Source organism: Falco biarmicus, chromosome 7 (assembly GCF_023638135.1).
Source record: "Falco biarmicus isolate bFalBia1 chromosome 7, bFalBia1.pri, whole genome shotgun sequence".
Lineage (NCBI taxonomy): Eukaryota > Metazoa > Chordata > Aves > Falconiformes > Falconidae > Falco > Falco biarmicus.
In genome coordinates, this window is record NC_079294.1 from 24905596 (window position 1) to 24923654 (window position 18059).

General features: G+C 39.3%; 1 protein-coding gene across 2 annotated transcripts in view; it reads left to right on the forward strand.

The window, feature by feature from the left end:
- The window catches only part of LDLRAD3 (low density lipoprotein receptor class A domain containing 3), a 118578-nt gene that overhangs the window by 95024 nt on the left and 5495 nt on the right, over window positions 1–18059 (forward strand). For both annotated transcript variants that reach the window (XM_056347355.1, XM_056347356.1), the window contains exon 5: window positions 16681–17026. In XM_056347355.1, coding sequence (XP_056203330.1) covers window positions 16681–17026 — 346 coding nt within the window. The remainder of the gene's footprint in view (window positions 1–16680; window positions 17027–18059) is intronic.

Consider the following 18059-nt stretch of genomic DNA (forward strand, 5'->3'; position numbering starts at 1 on the left):
AGTCAGAGGAGAAAAATGTCAATCAAACCTGAAGGATGTATGGGGACTTCTGACATCAGGTCCACTCTTACTGACCTGGTAAAGTGAAGGCTGAATGGGCCATTTCTCTGTAATGGTCCAGTGCATTTATTTCCATCAAATGTTCAGCTGCCATAGACCTCAGGTATGTTTGGATTAAACTTGTTAGACCAGTACTTTTTTGCAAGCATGGTATTACTAAGAATCACATTTAAACTATGCCATAAGGGACAAATTCCTCTGTCCAGCGTCTTGCCAGTCTGAGGATTTTCCATTAGACTGAGGTCATACTGCTAACCTTCAGTGGTTTCAAGGGGAAACAAGCTCCTTTTAAACCGCAGCACTAATTAAATCTGCATGCCTACTTGACTGATTTGATATTTAATTAAAGCAGAAGTATTATGGTGGGGTAGTTGAGATAAAAGACAGTCAACATTTGCAAGACTGACATAATCTGATTTTTCTTTTTTCCGTTTCGGTTTTAAAAATGTTACTTACTATAGTATGTAGGTATGCGTGGAGAAATCCTTAGGAAGTATGCACTAGCCTGGAATGTTCCTAGCAGGTATTTTCCAAGTTTTGAATAAAAGAGCACAAAAGACTTCCATCAGATGAAAGATGCAATGTACGTAAAAAAAATAAAATAAAATAATTTCACACCAAACTATTCATGGTATTTTTGTGTGTATATCTGTGCAATGCTATTGCTAGCCATAAACAGAATGAAGAAAAAACAATTTCTTTGGTTAAGAAAATTTTAGACCTGTTTACAAAGAGCTTTGCAATTTTGTGTGATGAGAGGTATTTAACTATATAGTCGCTCTATGCAAGTATGCAACTGAATTATGTTTTGCTTCACTTCTTAAACTGGGCATGGTAAACAAGTAGCAATTTTTCCTCATTGGATTGAAAATTACCTGTAAAACAGAAATCATTGCTTTCGGACAGTGTACCAGTCTAGCTTGTTCAAAACTTCCCAGTTAATAATACACATGTGGCTCAGGTTCAACAGCTCTTAGACTACTGAGACAGAACAAATACTGTATTCATTTGCTTTGCTGGTAAGGGATCACTGGTCAGGTCTTTACAACACTTACTGAAAGTGCTTTTTTGGCATTCTTGGGCTCTTGACTTTCAATGCTTTTTCTTTTTAATTACCTTTTTAATTACTCCCCATCCACCCTGGGAACTCACTATTGGCTTTTCACTCAGGAGCTTTGCAATGAGGAATTCCTCTTGGCCACTACGTTTGCACCTTCCTCATAATAGCTACTCTGGTGATTATGATGTACAACTCCTCCTGACTTGATGAGAGTCCCTTTCTGTCTCTTACTGTATATGTGGTCCAAGGCAGCTTTAACCTTGTGCCCTCTTGTACAGCTTTGTATTGCTCAAGCCTTTGGCACTGTTATCACATGCTTTAATAAGCAGTTGCTAACACAGGGGATGGGATTAAGTGTCTGGGATCTGATTTTTGTTGCAATAAGGTTTTGAAACATTCTAGGCGTATTCCAGATGTAGTTGCTCTCACCAGTCTTTTGGAAGGTCTCGTTTATTGATGTTGTACCATATCTGAGGTGTTCCTCTTCGCCTTTTGCTTTTAGAGGACACCGGTCTTCACTCTAGTTAATTGGAAGAAATGTTAGCAGTGACATTTCTCTTCATGGCAGGATTGTCTGTGCTGTTGATCTTTGTGACAAATTTAGTGTGGAGAGATCTTTTGTCCTGTTGGAGCAACAGGAATTTTTGCAGAATTGCAGAACTTGTAAACTTGTTTTTTTTCCTTTATGTAGCGGTGTCTTGCGCTTGCGGTGGTTGCTAAGCAAAAGCCACACCTTTGAGAAGAACTTGCTTTCTGAGGGAGTCGGCCTATAAACTGTCTGCCTTGCATTATTGCAGCTCACTGTCTTTTGTTCTTGTAGTGAAGCCTTGAAAGATTATAAGAAAAAAATTACCCATTGAGTTAGGTAAGTGGCTTATAGAGACTGTGGAGAAGTAAGGAACAAGTGAAGTAAGTTCACAGACTTCTCTTGTCCTGAAAAATCTACTAGCTGATTAGACATTTGCAAGATCTCTTGAGAGATGAAAAATACTTAAATTTGATTAAACCCAGCAAGATTGAAGCTTTGGAGTTAGATTAGAAAAGGTGTTTGAAATATAGGTGAGTGAATTTGTTGTTGTTTTGGTTTAAACAGTAATGAATTATTTTAAGGGGCGAAAAAGCTAATATTTCCATTATCATAAGGTACTAAGGAGAAGGGTTTAAATGAAAATAACCTTAATAGTTGATTGATTTACATGGGGCTGTGTGGTGTGGCCCTCTGAAATGTCCTCTGGTTTGCTAAGACATGTTACTGGTTCTGTTCAAGTACCAGTTGTGTTCTGGAAATTGCTGGGACCCCCATCCAGAGCTTTGGCATCTTGCATCTGGTGTCATGGATATTTTTTAGTAGATAGCAAGATTTTACATTGTACAGAATCCTTCATAAAAGGCATATCTCAAATCAATAAAACACGATGTGTACATTTGAAATGGACTACCCTAGCAAATGAGGAGACCCTGCTAAATGCTGGCATATACTTTGAAAGACTTTGACCTGTTTATTTAAGTTTGCCATGCACAGCAGGTACTCCTGGGCAATTATTTTTCTAGGCCAAGTCAAAATTTGGCTTTCCTGTTTGATTCTTCCTCAACTCTCAAGGGAACAAACGTTTGTTACTTTTTTCAAAATCCGTTGTAGAACTGAACATCAGAAATCGTTGGTCACCCTTGAAATACTAGGCACAATATTTGGACCACAGTCAAAGAAAATCCAGGTTTGAGCTTGATCTAGAGTAACTGTGGCACTGATAGAGTAGGCTTTGTCTCAGGGGATGGCATGCTAATGTACTGCATGAGATGCCAAGTGGCAATGGGCACGTTGAATATTCTTTGAAATTGTACAACTAACAAGCGTATAGTGAATATGTATTAGGGCAACACTCGTTTTAAACAATAAAATTTACAAGACTCCTCTATGCAACGTTACTGGTACTGTGCTACATTACTAAAAGCAAAAGAATGTTTTGGTGTATGGCACCATGGTAAAAGCACCATGCTTACAAGAATGGCTTGGTTTGAAAAATTCTCATTTTCAATTAGGCTTGAAAGGACAAAGTGCAGAATTAACTAACATGCAATTAATTTCAGTAGTAATTATGTAAAAAATTCCAGGCATATAGAAGATGAGAAGCATGGCATAATTAGTTGTGGAGTTTTTTTACTGCTGTAATTACAGTGATGAATATGCATGAGGCTGTTTTGGGAAGGGAAGCACAGCAAGCAATTGTATTTAATTAAACTTTCAGCTGGCTTAGTTATGGAGGCTCTTCTTTGTTTTAATCCCTTCAAAACTGCTGTGAATTTCCCAAGGTAATGTAGTTATACCCCAGAGTGTGAATATTACTTTTTAGGAACTATTTTTCCTATTTAGAGGTCTCCCAGGTCATCTGTCTTTCACGAGTCATAGGTAACCATTATGTTACAATTTTCCAGCTCTTGAAACTTATGTAAAAAGCCTGATGAAAGCAAATTGCACCTTTTATTATTGGTATATTTTAAAATGTTCAGAGAGAAAGGTGTAGAGTTGCACAGGTGAGCATGAGGTGGAGGATCCATCCTGATCTTTAATAGCCCAAGGCAAGACTGACTGCTGTACACAGTAATGTTAAGATCAGAGTCAGGCCCTTAGCTTCCAGAGGGGTTTTTTTTCGTGGAGTCCTTATCTACAGAAGCAGACATCAGCTGAAAAATTAAAGAGAAATGGTTTGTAAAAGCAGTAGGGAGTTGTGAGGAGTGAGTGTCTGTCGTTTGTTTTGGGCTTTTATTAAATATTTTTAATTTTCTAGATATTAGGTACGTTGCAGTTAGCCTAGAATCCAGTGTGATTTTGTTCTTTTTTATAATTTTCTTTTATAATTTGTGTTTAGTCAAGTTTTGAAGCTGGCACGTAAGCATATTAAATCAATCTCAGTCTTGAATGTATGGACACTGTAAATTGCTTGTTAAAATACCAGCGTGCTGGGGAGGACGGTACCAAGTTGTTCAAAGATAATTAAGTGCACCTTAAGAGTAAAGGAATAAAGCTACCTCCTTTACGATAGCAAAGAAAAAGTAAATAATCCATTAAAGTGTGTGTATGGAGAGCAGGGTATGGCAGATGGAAGCAAAGAACTCCCGCTTCTGATCCTGACTGACAGTTTTTAGCTCTGCAACTTCAGGTGAATCATTTTATTAATTTAAGCCTTGCTTTTTAGGTAGGTAATATGTTTACCTACCCTGTTAGATTACGGTAACATTTTATGATTTGACTGTAAATACTTGAAAGAAGAGTACTATAAAAGATATAGTATAGTTCATTATTTGCATCTGTACTATAAAGGAATAGTAGTAAATGTTTTTGTTTCTTTTTGTTCTCTGGGTTTGAGATTAGGTAAACACTTAACCTTTTTTGTTTTAAGAATGATTTTTAAAATTGCTGCAGATGGTCTATATGTGTGTATGGAAACATGCTTCAGCTATTACAAAAGATGCTCTGTGGAAGCTTTTCCCACGTGATGTGGTTGTTCCCCAGCACTATTCATTCACCCAGCTTTTTTTTAAATATAGTCATGAAAAATCAAACAGCATTTCACCTATTTTCTCTTCTTTCTGTGAAGTGTATCATTAAATTTGTTCTTCATCTATTCCCTTTTACCCTTCTCACCTTTAGTTCTGGTCTGCCCAGCAATCTGAAAATGAGTCACTGGGCTTAATTTTTATAACTCATGGCTATTATTAATACTTCCATCATGTCTCCTCTTAAACATCTTTCCTCAAGACTAAATAAATCCTACTTTTTTCTCTCATGATATTTAAGCCCTGTTTCCCCATTCATCATCTTTGTTTCTCATGCTGTATTCTCACCAACCTAATTCTGTCTGTCTTCCTATTTTGGCCAGCTTATTTGATGCCGGTGTTCAAATGCGGTTTCGTAGAATCATGCAACAATATGTTTAACATCCTTCACTTGTGATAAGCCAGTTTTCTATTAACCTTCTTTACTACTGCTATGCATTAGACCAAGATGCTGTCAATAAAGGTTCGTTTTCATGTGACACATTAGCTAATTCAGTGCCTTTTAAACTATGCTTAGCTGTACTAATCATTATTATTTGCCTCCAGTCTTTCCATACAGAATGTGAACTGTAAGTATGCTACCAAAACCCTTTTCATTTGTCCTTACACCCAGTAATTATCTTGACATAGCGATTAATGATTATGATTCTTGCCTCTTAATACAAAGTTAAAATACATTTTTATTTCTTGCATTTTACACATGCTTTTTATATTAAATTTTGCACAATTCAGTATGACTAGTTCAGTTAGCCAGGGTCAAAGGGAAAATAAATGTTTCCACAATCTCTGGAAAGAAAAAGCAAGACTACATCTTCAGCGAGAATAGAAGCTGGCACGCTCACATTCATTAGGCTGCATTTGTCAGTGCTGAATAAACAACCTTTCATCAAGTGCAGCAATTTTTTTTCACTCTGTAATTAAAGATTTTTTTTGCTTAATTTATTTATATGAAAATTTGCTGAAGTGAGACCAAAATTTTTACAACGCATATTTCAAAAAGAGGAATTAAGGTTCTGGATAAAGTCCCAAGTACTATAATATCTTGATTTACTGTCTGAAATGTTGTGCTGAGTCCATCCACAAAGGAAAGCTATTCAGGTTTCCTCTACACAATAAAGGAGGAGGTGAGCTCCTTCTTCCTTTATGAATGCATGGTTAGCTTCTAAGACTTGTAGAATTTATAGGTTTGTCAATGAAGTATGAACTTCTACTGAACGTGGCAGTAGGATGGAATCATGTAACAAGTGAGAAAAAATTCTTGAAAAGTAGAGATCCATCCTAATTGTTAGAGGGTGTTTTCAGTCTTTTTTTCTGTTTATCTGAAGACAGGCTTGGTGAAACTAATGCAGGTTTCTCAACTCACTTGGAGAAATAACCCAAATTTAGAGTTGATGGGGTGTTTTGGATTATTTGATTGGCAGGGATAGAGTGTTTGGTTTGGGTTTTTTTTTTCGGCCAGCATATACATGCAGGACTATCAGAGGTGTCAGGGTACCTCCAGAGTCATCCAGACCATTGTTAGCTAGAGACAATCTATTCCAGTGCTTCGTTATCTTTGCCACTTAACATGGCAAGCTGCATCTGACACCAGAGCTATATATGTGGCTTAGGAAGCTGGTAATAAGCTGTTGTGTCGCTTTGCCTTTGGGGGTTCAGATTCAGCCTGGCTTGTAGTTAGTTAAAATTTGTAGGATTTTGGTATTCTGCAGAAAAAACTTTGGGAAACTCTCCTGAGGACATAGAAGGATGGTAGTCCGTACAATGAAATAATCAGAGTGGCCAGGGTAACTGGAAAGCTACAGGCGTGGAGGCACGTGGTGCTATTACTGTTGACTTACAGACAAAGGTAGCGGCTCTAATCAATGAGATGTATGAAATAAAGCTGGGATCTCATGTTAGTCATTTGGGACACTTCCCTGCAGCTTTTGAAAGCACTGAGTTTACATTAGTTGGAACAGGCATTGTTTTGATCCTCTTTCAAGTCAAACTTCTGTATTTAAAAAATTGTAAGATTCCTTGCACTGTTTTCTTCAGCTGAAACAACCCTGATTCTTACAACCTTTCTTGGTAGTGTCTTATGGACATACGATAAGTGCTGTTCTCCACCAAGCTTTGATTTACCTTTGCTTTTTTTTAAGTGTGATGTCCTGAGCTGGATAAATACTCGCACCAGCCAGACACCTTGCTAGGGTTGGGCACTGTTGGGACTGCATTTTTCACTGCTAGTTCACATGCTGTTCTCTGCTGACACCTGACTCCATGTGATCCTGACTATCTCTGCTGATCTCTGATAATTTTTAATTTTAATTTTGTCTAGCAGGCTGCAGGATGCTTGTGTCACCTAACAGCAAGCTGAATAAGCGTATTCTCTCTACTTTGTCATTCAGGTAGTTATTGATTAGTATCAGATTTAGTGCAGAGCCCTTTGGGCCCTGCTGAAAAGCTTCTCATTTTCTAATGAACCATGGGCAGCCACAGCCTTTGGATGGTTCCCTCCCACTCCCTGTTTTTAGTGTCACGTTTTCTGATTGAGTTTTTAGCAGAGAATGCAGCACTGCTTATTTTCTTCCTGATGTTAATGCCTTCCAGATGCTCGTTGGTGTCCCATTTGTGTACACTAGCTTTCAAATACAGCTTTTCTCCTTTATTCCTCCTTGCTTCACTTGCTTCTCCCCCTGCCCCCCCTTCCTTTGCTTGCTTCTCTTTTTTCCATTTGTTTTCTTCTCCCTCTCTTTCTCTGACATTAGACAGTCTATGTCTGGTGATCAGGAAGGCCAAACAGGGCTATGCAATAGCCAGTTTCAAAACCAATCGTTGTCACCTTTGCTGTTGTGTTTTATGCTTTATTTCTTTTATCATATTGAAGGAAAGATTTAGAGTTTCGTTTGCCACCAAGTATAATGTTTGTTAAGACCTTCCCAAAGGTGTAACCTGAACATAGTGAAGCTACTGAGGCCAAGTACTTACTTGCTGTTTACACTGAGTTTGCAGAGCTTGTAGCTGCAAGGAAACATTAGTCTGAATGTCAAACAATTGTAATGCAAAGTCAGGATAACTTTAAGAAGCAAAGCGTTGCATGAAGTAACTCCATGCAGGTGCGTTCTCTGGTGGAACCAAGCACTGAACTCCATCTTGGTTTGAACTGCGCATCTACCCAAATTCACTCTGTCGTTGTGGTCTTGCTTTCCTCTCCAGTCTCCTTTTGCTTCCCAGAGGCAGCCAGGGCTGTCTGCAGGGTGCTTGCTGAAATGGATTTGCTGCCTGCTTCCTCTGTTGCATCCTAGAAGCAGTCAGTGCAGAGGCATAGGGTGGGTATGAATGGATGATGTGAAATGTGACCCTAGGAAAAGTATTAGGTGATTTAGCAGATCTTATCTGTTTTTTGTTTTGATTCTTTTTTACTCAAGATCACAGCCTGCCAATGGCTTCTAAATTATTAGGACACTATCTTGAATGAGTGAAGTTATGGGACTGTGTATCTGACCGCATCTCTTCCTCTTCATGATTCTTGAAAAAAAATAGGATTGATGATAGTAATATATAAGACAGGGCATGGACTTTGTACTAACACTTTAAAAAAAGCAGAGCTATTAAAATACAGTCCTTGAATGATTAGATTAAATTTAAAAGCTGATTAAAAACATACTTTACAGTATATCTAAATCACACTTAAACAGTATTTCTTGCCAAGTATAGCTGACTCTGCAGGCTCCATAAACCCTGCACCGCATCTCTTCAAGCCTTATTATCCTTCTTATGCACCAGCTGTCCGTACCACTAATGCGGCATCTCGGAAAAAGTTAATGTGCATGTTCTAGCTGAATAGTATGTGTCTTTTCTTACCAACGTCCGAAACAAACAGTGCAAAAAATGCAATTCATCTGTCTGTCCTGTACAGCATCCCACATTCAGCTTTTCCCAGACATTCTGTTGAAATAACATGCATTTTTACAGGCACGTAGATCACCCAGGATTTAGTTTCAGGATTGATAGATGATAAAACCACAAAGATTTCATCCACTGATTTTCATTTTAGTTAGTTTATTTTTTGTTTTGAGTTGGTTTTTTCCTCCTAGATATTCAGATGATTCCAAGGAACGTTAGTGAAGCGTGTCACAGAGACTTGGATTCTAAACCCTCAGAATCAGGCTGTAATAGGGAAGGCAAAGCCACCCATGGCCTTTGACAAATCTATTTTCCTTACATTTTTACTAGGAACTGCCTGAGACCTTTCAAAATTAATCAAGATAGAGCATGGTTCTGTGCTGGTAGGGAGCAGGTAGCTGATACAACATACAGGCTTTTACCTAGCTCAGAGCTCTGGTATTTATAATTAACCCTTGCAGAAGACAGGGTGGTGCGCTTGCATGTAAATTTGCCAGTGTTGTCAGGGGTACTTGGTAGAACATACACTTATTATGTCATTAGTTAAAACAGTGAAGATAAAGCTGATGGAGACTGTGAGTCTGCTTGGGTCTTGCTGGTTGAAAGTCACAGTTCTGTTAACTTCTCCATTCATTCTTTTGTTTTAACTTTCATGACTATACAATACTACTCCCTTATTGTACACAATTGATTACGTGGCAACCAGAGACACAAAAATCTGGGGAATACAGTTTGTGACTTGAACAAGGTGGGACTGGACTATCTCTTGGGAGATTAGAGGGAAAAGGAGCAGGCTGTGGTACAAGATCAGTGGCTGTTATGTCCAACTTAGGCATAGTGCTCGCACTGGGGATGGAGCCTGGGATGCTGCTATTTGTCACAGGTCTTGGCAAGAGCACCAAGAGCATGCTATGAAGAAAATAACAGTTTTTCTTTCTCTGAAGCACATTAGTGCTTTATTTTATAAGCTTGGCTCACCAAAGAGCCTTTTAGTGGTGCTGATATTTGAATTTTTTGTCATGCAGAACAGGTTTCATTTAGTGATTGAGAGGAGAATGATAGTAATGGAGCTTTCAGTGCACCAGACTTTTGGTGGGTGGCATCTTCCTGTCCTAAAATGTTACAAGAAGTGTATAGTAACTAACTTCTTAGCAGTCTCCTTGATGGTGACCCTCACTTTTTGGAGGAGAAAGAGGAACCAAACGGAAGTAACTGAGCCCCTCTATTTAGAGAAGAGGTCCTTATGAGGAGAAAGTTCATCTTTTTTATGTTCTGGCCCTGGTTTTAGGTGTAGTTTCTGTACTGGCTGTGAATTAAGCAAATTATACCGCTAGCCTTTTGGACTATCACGTGTTCAGAAAGTGCTGCTTAGATCAATGTCAGAGTGATCCTGAATTGCATTTGAGTAACACTTTAATTTCCTCCTTGGCTTCCATCCACATGCCAAGCCTGGACCTTTTGTTTCCATGCTTGATGGCAGGTTTTGGCTTTGCAGGTTTTTACGTTGCTGCCAAGTTAATTTTAGAAGTTTAGTTGCCATGGCTACTGCTAAGTATTTCTTAGTTCTACTTATTTGCTCAGTTTGCTGCTTTTCTTTTTTTTTTTTTTTTTTTTTTTTTTTGTGTGTGTGTGAAGTGCATGGAGTAATTATCCTACCCTGCAGAAGATAAAAAGGAGGGCATGTGAGAGGTGAGGCTCTTGATCTTCACTCTGATGACTCAGCTGCTCTTTCAGCAGCTGCAAAGACTTGAAAGCACTGCTTTGGTAACCATGGTCAGGATGAGGGGTTTAAGTCTGGGGAGGAAGGCATGGGTAATGCACTCATTCCAATGCACTGAATGAGATGTGGTGAGCCTGCTGCTAATTCTGCTGACTAATACTGTCTTGAGGTTTATCTGTGTCTTGCTGGCTGGTTGTATGGACTTATAACTATATATAGTTCCAAGTCTTATGCTTAGGCTTAAATTCTTTGGAGCAATGGCCATCGTCTTGCTCGGAGCCTGTACAGTACATTATACAGAGAAATCCTACTTCATTACTAGAGCTCCAAGGCGTTACACTAATATCAGTAATGATTAAAAAAATTATATGCATGGATGTAACAATTTCCCCATATTGAGATGTCCTACTGTTTATGCAGGCAAGGTTGTGAATGTCGTTTCAGTCATCTGAAAGAATAGGCAAAGACAGAGCACCCAGGGGTATTTAGACTGCTGATTAATATTTGAAACACTTAACGCTTTTGAGGAAAATTTAGTTCTTGTCAGTACTGAAGAGCTTGGGAGAATGTCCTGAGAGCCCAAGAACATTATCATGTAGTTTTCAGGTGGGGTTAGCAGAGCAGGGAACCAGGCAGAGGTGGAGAAAATTACCTGATGGCCAACTTCAAAAGCCGTGAATAGAGCCACCCTCTGCTCCAGCTTCTTTAGCTCCAGGGCTGTACTGGTTGCTGTGGTTCTGGTCCATAAGTATGAGGGACACTTGTGATTAGCACAGTGTGAAACACAGAATAACTTGGTGCAATTTCAAGCCTGGACATGTATACAGATCAGTATTGTTTGGATGTGAAGCCATTGCTGTTGTAGACGTACCTGGAAGGAGCTTGGGGTTTCATCCTGCTGCTTTCCTAGAAATCTAATCCATTTACCAAGTACCTGGTAAGCAAAGATATAATCATATTGTATTACTTTGGCCAACTCCCATAGTTAAGATCTGTTTAATGTGTAACACCTGTATTAACAAATCTCTCTTCTGTGCCTGAAATGGGGAAATCAAAAGCAGGGCAGAAACACACTTTGAATGCAGCTGAAAACAAATCCTTGCCTTGGCTGCCTAAGAGAAATATGAAGCAGCTTGGGAGGGGAACAAATGATAACTGAGCATGGAACTCCATGAAGTCAAGGTGCTGTGCTGTCTGGGCTAGATCTTGTTTGTAGCTTGGAGAAGCGCAGTAGGGAAAAAAGGTAACTGGATTAGAAAGCACATCAGTAGAACAGAGAATATTCTGAAAGTCCAGGGTACAAAATCTACATGACTTGTTTTAGTGGGACATAAAATCATGAAAGATAAGAAATTTAAGAGCCTTTGGAGGCTTAGGTGGATACCCTAGGAACTCCTAGCACAAAAAGTCAATAATGTGCAGAGGTGCTGCCCATCTGTCTTTGATTTTTGTTGTCTTTAACCTTCCAAGCTGCAGCTCTGCTCTTTAACCAGTTGGAATTTAAATGTGTTGTTACAGTAGCATCTTTGTTGGAGATGGACCGTGACTCGTGCTCATTAAGGCTACAGATGTCTGCTCAGATTATGTATTTCAAAAGCTTTTTCTCTGATGAACTGTGAAAAGTCAGGCTTGAGCATAGGATTGTGAAAGATAAAATAATAGCCTTTCATCCCTGTGTCTGGCAGACTTAATGCAGTTACTCTCAGATCTTTTTAAAAATTTGAAGACAGCAAATTTGTTCAGTGAATAAGATAGCCCTCTGAGCACAACCCCATTACGTTTCCTTTATCAGTGTTTTCCTAAATTACTCACAAAGCTTTTTACACTCCAAAAACCTCTAATCTGTGAATTCAGCATTTCCCAGATACTAAAGTTTATATAGGTATAAATAGCATTGGTAAACTGTTTATGTGGTGTGATTAGAAAACATAGATCTTCTTAATGGGGGAAAAAAAAACATGAAAGAATAAATACTCCATTAATTTAAGCTAAATTAGCTTGCCCACTCACCTTTTTTGAGAATTTGCATTTAATAGCAGAGCAGACAGAACTTTTTAAACCTGCCTAATGTAATACCTGCTTCTTCTGGGAGAAGATGACTGAATTATCAAGAAAATCAGTTCAATGACTTCTGTGATGTGTAAAGGTTTGCTGAAAGTTACTAGAGCAGAACTAAAGAGTCGTGGTTTTTGCTTTCTAAAGTAGCCATGCATGTCCACCTGATATTTTTCAGGTGTTTTTAGATCTCACCTTCTCCCTATTACAGTATGCACAAGATCGGTAGAGGTTCATTGGGCAGTCTCAGCTAGGTGTCCATCATTCCCTTCCACACTTCTTTGTACTCACCTGGCTCTACAAAAAACCAGAATGTTACCAAGGAGTTACCAAGAAGTTATTTATTTCATCATGATTATATATAGAGAGAGTAAGACAAAGAAAAAACTTGATGTAAAAGTCTCTTGTATGCAAAACTGTCTCATACTTGGTGCTATTTTGTTTTAGCTGTGATATAGAGCAGTTTTCTTGCTAGAGCATTCTTTTGGAAGACCATTAAGGGCAGTTCATTTATATTCCTTGAATGGGATGTGTGATGTGTGCCCTCTTTAGGGTTACAAGCCAAGCAGTGCTGATAGGCTGAGGTAATGTTACTTTCATCTTTTGCAGGTTTGGGTGTACTGACTTTGCTAGAAAAGGAAGGTTAGATTCATGCTGGTCTTTCTTGGTTTAAACTACACCACAGCAGAAGCAAAATACCACTGGACTTGTGAGCATGTTTTGCTAAGGGACCTTAACATTGTTCTTGTCTTGGCCCAGAAGACCCATCCGTAAGGCAAGAATAAGGTTGTTGTTGTGGTGAAAGAAGACTTTGTTTGGATGATAGCTGAATCTTCTTAGGCAGAACTCTCTCAGAGATATGGTGTACTCTCTCTGCTCCTGTAAAGGTATAAAGACTATGCCTGTTGAGGGAGCTGGATTCTTTTTCTGGGTAGAGAGTGTGTGTCTGTGCAAAGTACTCAGCACTGTCCAGGGCACATGAAAGGGCACCTGAGAGATAAACCAGATCTTTCCTCTTCATGGGATATATCCATCCTTCTCAGTGCAACTCGGTGTTAGACATACAGGCTAGAATTCAGTGCCCCAAACCACTGTTGCTGAGTTGGCCAGTTCAAAGGCTGCACCAGACAGCACTATTCAAAACAGCACCTTCACAGCTGTACTTCTGGTTCAGATGTACACAGACCTGTGGTCCCTCGTGTAGGCATGCCCTTAGAGTGCTCTTGTTCTCAGAGATACAGTGAACTAAATGGGAATACAAGCAACAGATTTAAAAACCTGAAAAAGAACAGCTCTACTGGTCAACAAATGATTCATTAGCCACAGTAACCCCAAAGCTTCAAAACTGCATGTTAACTGCAAATTTACCCAGAATCTCTGCAAGATAGGTGGGTGGTTGTTGTATGAAAAGGATCATCAACCCATATAAAATAGGTGTTTTGTTTCAGACTGTCCTAAAGCTGGTCATCAGATCCCATTTGACTTTTGGCAAAATATTTTATCTTCAACAATATGGTTAACCGTTTGGATTTACAGAGGCTTTTCGTGCGGGACCTGGAAGATGCTATCCTAAACAGTCGGGTAACCTTAAAAGTTTTGAAAAAAAGTTGGTGTATAATTCAAGTCTGTCATTTTTCTTCTCTTTTAATAAGATAGAGATTATAAAGAGAAGGGACTAAGCTGCTGCAGAATGATCCCATGGTAACTGATGAGGTCTCATCAGGCCTGCAAAGGCATCCTGTTCTCAGTCTCATGCTAATGAACCAGTGCGCCAAGTTGAATGAAAGTCTTGTGGCATTTTGCTGGGATGTCATGAATATATTTACCTTCCTTGCACTGAAGAATTGCAGATAGTCATATTCATCCATGGATCTTTCCTTGCAAATACACTTCTTGTTGTTTGCATAAAAATGGTCTGCTTGTCACTATGCTCCCTACTCTAGCCCTCGTCCATTATATGTGACCAGAATTCGTTTTTCAACTGGTGAATTTAGGGAGTGTATTAAAGAAGCTACAGCAATATGTGATGAGCTGTAATTAAAATTACTGACACATTTAAATTCCTTTCTTCCCTTCTGCACTGATTTACATTCTTCATGTAGACTTTGTTCACTTTGCTGAGTGAGCCAGAGACCTTAGTGTTGACTGGTAACTGATTTCTGCTTTCTCTCCAGCACAGTTGCATGGGGAAATAAATTTAGTAAGGATCCTTGCTGAGGTGTGACACTAGGTATCAAGAAAACTGTGTGGCTTGCAGCTGGCCTGCAAAGCTCTGGTCTGTGGTTGTAGGGGCATCATCAGTAAAACAGATCTATTTAAGAGTGGTAGTTTTGGTACTCGGTAGCAGGACAAATAATCATGTTCTCTTAGTTCTGGTACAGCCTTTCTTTCCCATCTCATCCCTTCTTACTAAAATATCTGTGATTTAAAATGGAGACATTTAAAGGATTAGCCATTTTATGCTGTATTATCTTACCTAGCCAATGCCCAAGTTATTTTTAGTGATGCTGGAAAATGTGGTTTCATGTTTAACCGTGGAAGTGAATTACCAAAATCAAATATTCAGAGAAATACCCAAAGCATCTTGATGCAGAACAGTGGGTGCTTGAGGAAAGCTCTTCTCTTATGCCAGACACAGTCGGTATTGTTGCTAGGGAAATGTCTTAAGTGGCTCAGTTGCAATTCTGAGTGCCCAAAAAGCAGGTTTAGGTGATAGGTGAAAGAAAGGAAAATCTTATGTTAAGATGTACTGTCTAGCCTTTTGCAGTGGGAGATTAAAAATTTGAATGTGTAGTCCTCTTGTAATTGTGTGGATTTTGGAGGTCAAGGGGTTGGGTTTGTTTTATTTGTTTTTTACTTAGCCTCTTGTTTTTCTTGAGGTAGATGAATGTCTTGTATCAGAATAGAATTTTTCTTTTTGAAGCTATAAGGACTTACAGCCTGCACAGAAATAGAAATTCTCCCCAAAAAAAGAAAACAGTACTCAACAGCTGTATGACCTTGTGACCATGGGACTGAAACGGAATTAGGGGAACACGGTTCTGTGGTGCTGGCACTGGCCTCAGATGCAGCAGTTGTATCAGTGTGTTTATGCTATTTTGCCTCTCTGAGCTTCCTTTCTCCTTTGCATTTTGTTGCCTTTTATTGTATTTTCTTGTAAGATTTGTGTGCAGTTCAAAGTCCATTCAGATGTTGTCCAAAGTTGTCATTCCATCACCTCTCTGCTTCTCTGGGCCCAGAGCCTGGGTGGGAATTCTTCTCCTGTATCATGACTGATCATTACAAACCCAACTGTAACTTCTCTTATGATTCTCAGTAACTTTGCCAGTTCTTCAGCGCCTCCTGCAAATAAAACATACACTATATGCCGTCTGAAGTACGTCTTCTGATCCAGTCTTCTCATCTCTTCCCATCATCCCTGTAATACTGTTGTTCAGGGTTGTGCTTCTGTTCCTGCTCCCTGCCACTCTGATACCATTTCCAGCCATTCCCTTCATCATTTCCATCTCAAATTGAAGCTCACTTGTGCGATCTTTCATGGCCTTAGCTCAGTTCATATTTTTTCTTTTCATCTTGTTCTATCTTAACTTGATTTTTTTGTTTGGTTTGGGGGTTTTGTTTTCTTTTTACCATTCACTACTTTCACTGCACTCTGTGCTTTTATTAGACTTTCACATCTCTTACTGGTATCACATCTACCAGGCTTATAACACTGTTTTTACTGTTTCAGTGTCCATTCTTCTTTTGAATTTTTTTCCGGAAGGAGGTCTTCTGATCACAAACATCCAAATAACACCCTTTTAGTAAGCAGCTATCTATATTTTCTCCCATACTTATTTTGGACTGTTAGATCTGTGGAGCACAGGATTAGTTGCTGCCTTTTTTGATAAAGTATGTAAACTTCGCACTGCAAGGTATCATTAAAAGTAAAGATCAGGCCTTTTATATCTCTGATTCTAGTGTGCTTTGCCAGGTACAGCTGGAGTACTGTGCTTATGCCTTGGAACTGGGTGTCTCACCTTTGGAAACAAAAAGTTATGACTGATTGGTAGGGATGGGGCAGATACGCACATGATAGTGCATATGCTTCCTACTAAGGTGTGTATTTTCATCTTTCTCAGCTTGTCTCTCCTTTGTAGTTTATCTGCAGGTGAGGATGGACCTTGATAGTCAGCCAATCTCTGATTTGCATGCATATGCTTTTAATAAGCTAATTTTCCACAATCCAAAGAAGAAAGGGAAACTTGCTTTTGTCACCCAGTACATTAATGGAAAACACAGCACAGGTTAAAAGCAGATTTTTATTGAAACATGTTTCAGGCTTCCTTTTCCTTTTGTCTTGCAGAGGCAGGCAGCGGCCAAGATTATGTGACCTCAGAAAATCAGCTGCTTTACTACCCTAGTATTACCTATGCGATCATTGGTAGCTCTGTCATTTTCGTACTTGTGGTGGCCTTTCTTGCTCTAGTCCTGCATCACCAACGGAAACGCAACAATCTCATGACCCTGCCAGTGCATCGACTGCAGCACCCTGTTCTGCTGTCCCGGCTGGTGGTCCTCGATCACCCACACCACTGCAGCGTCACCTACAATGTCAACAATGGGATCCAGTACATGTCCAACCAGGGCTACCACAGGCCAGTGGACCTGGACTCTCCGCCATCCTATTCAGAGGCTGTGCTCGACCAAAGGTATGTACAAGAGCTAATTCTGTGTTCGCCAGTGTTTCACGCTGCTGGTTGCAGTTCTGTTAATCTGTACTTCTGCTCCCCATTTATGCTTATTACTGCTTTTAACAAGTACAGCATTGCAATTCTGTCACATGCACAGGGCCAAATTTGGGCAAATTTGAGCTGCTCCTGCATATGAAAAATTCATGGTACTGAGGTCCCCTTACTGCTACTGATATTAAAAGGATTTAAGGCAAACTAAGTCACGCTCTCTTAGCATGTGTCATTGGTAGCAGAGACTTTGAGGACGGCAGAGAATGCAAAGAAATGTATCACTTGTCTAGTAGTGCCAGCCTGGAATCAAAACATGAAAACTGAAGTTGGAGTTTTGCCAAAAAAAACCCAGCTAGGTTGTAGGTCATACTATTTTAAAAAAAAATGGTCTTATATGATTATACGTATATAAAGGTGAGAGGTCTGTTCTTGCATAAAGAAATTGTATAGTCCCTCTGCTCTCTGCTACATTCCCTTTACCAATAGGAGAAAAGAACAGGACTCTGAAATGGAAAGTGCTGTTCTTATTTTAAATATCTGAAGGTGCTTTGAAATTTTGTGGGTGGGTGTGGCTTGGGTTATGATGTTTTTGTAGTTATGGCACTGGTTTTATTTGTAGGTAATTAACCTTTGTTTTAAGCTCTCTCTGTACAGTCTTTCCTAACAAAACTCCTAGACTGACATGCTTTGTACACAAAAAGGGGCATGGTATGAATTTTAATTATCCAGATTGTTCACTGTCACCTTGTTAGTATGTTTTAGTAGGAACTCTGGGATCTAAGAATGATAAACATTCCTATTCTCTGCTGCATTGGCAGCAGCTCCCTTGTCTTAATGTTGACACGCATAATAGCGGTATCTTTTCATTAGTAAGGACAACTAAATGAGCAACTGTCCAGAGTGTAATCAGTTCTCACCTGGACTGATACAAACCATCAGCAATTTCAGAGCTAATTGCTCCCAAGACCTGTTATCAATCTTGTTTACTATCACAACCAAA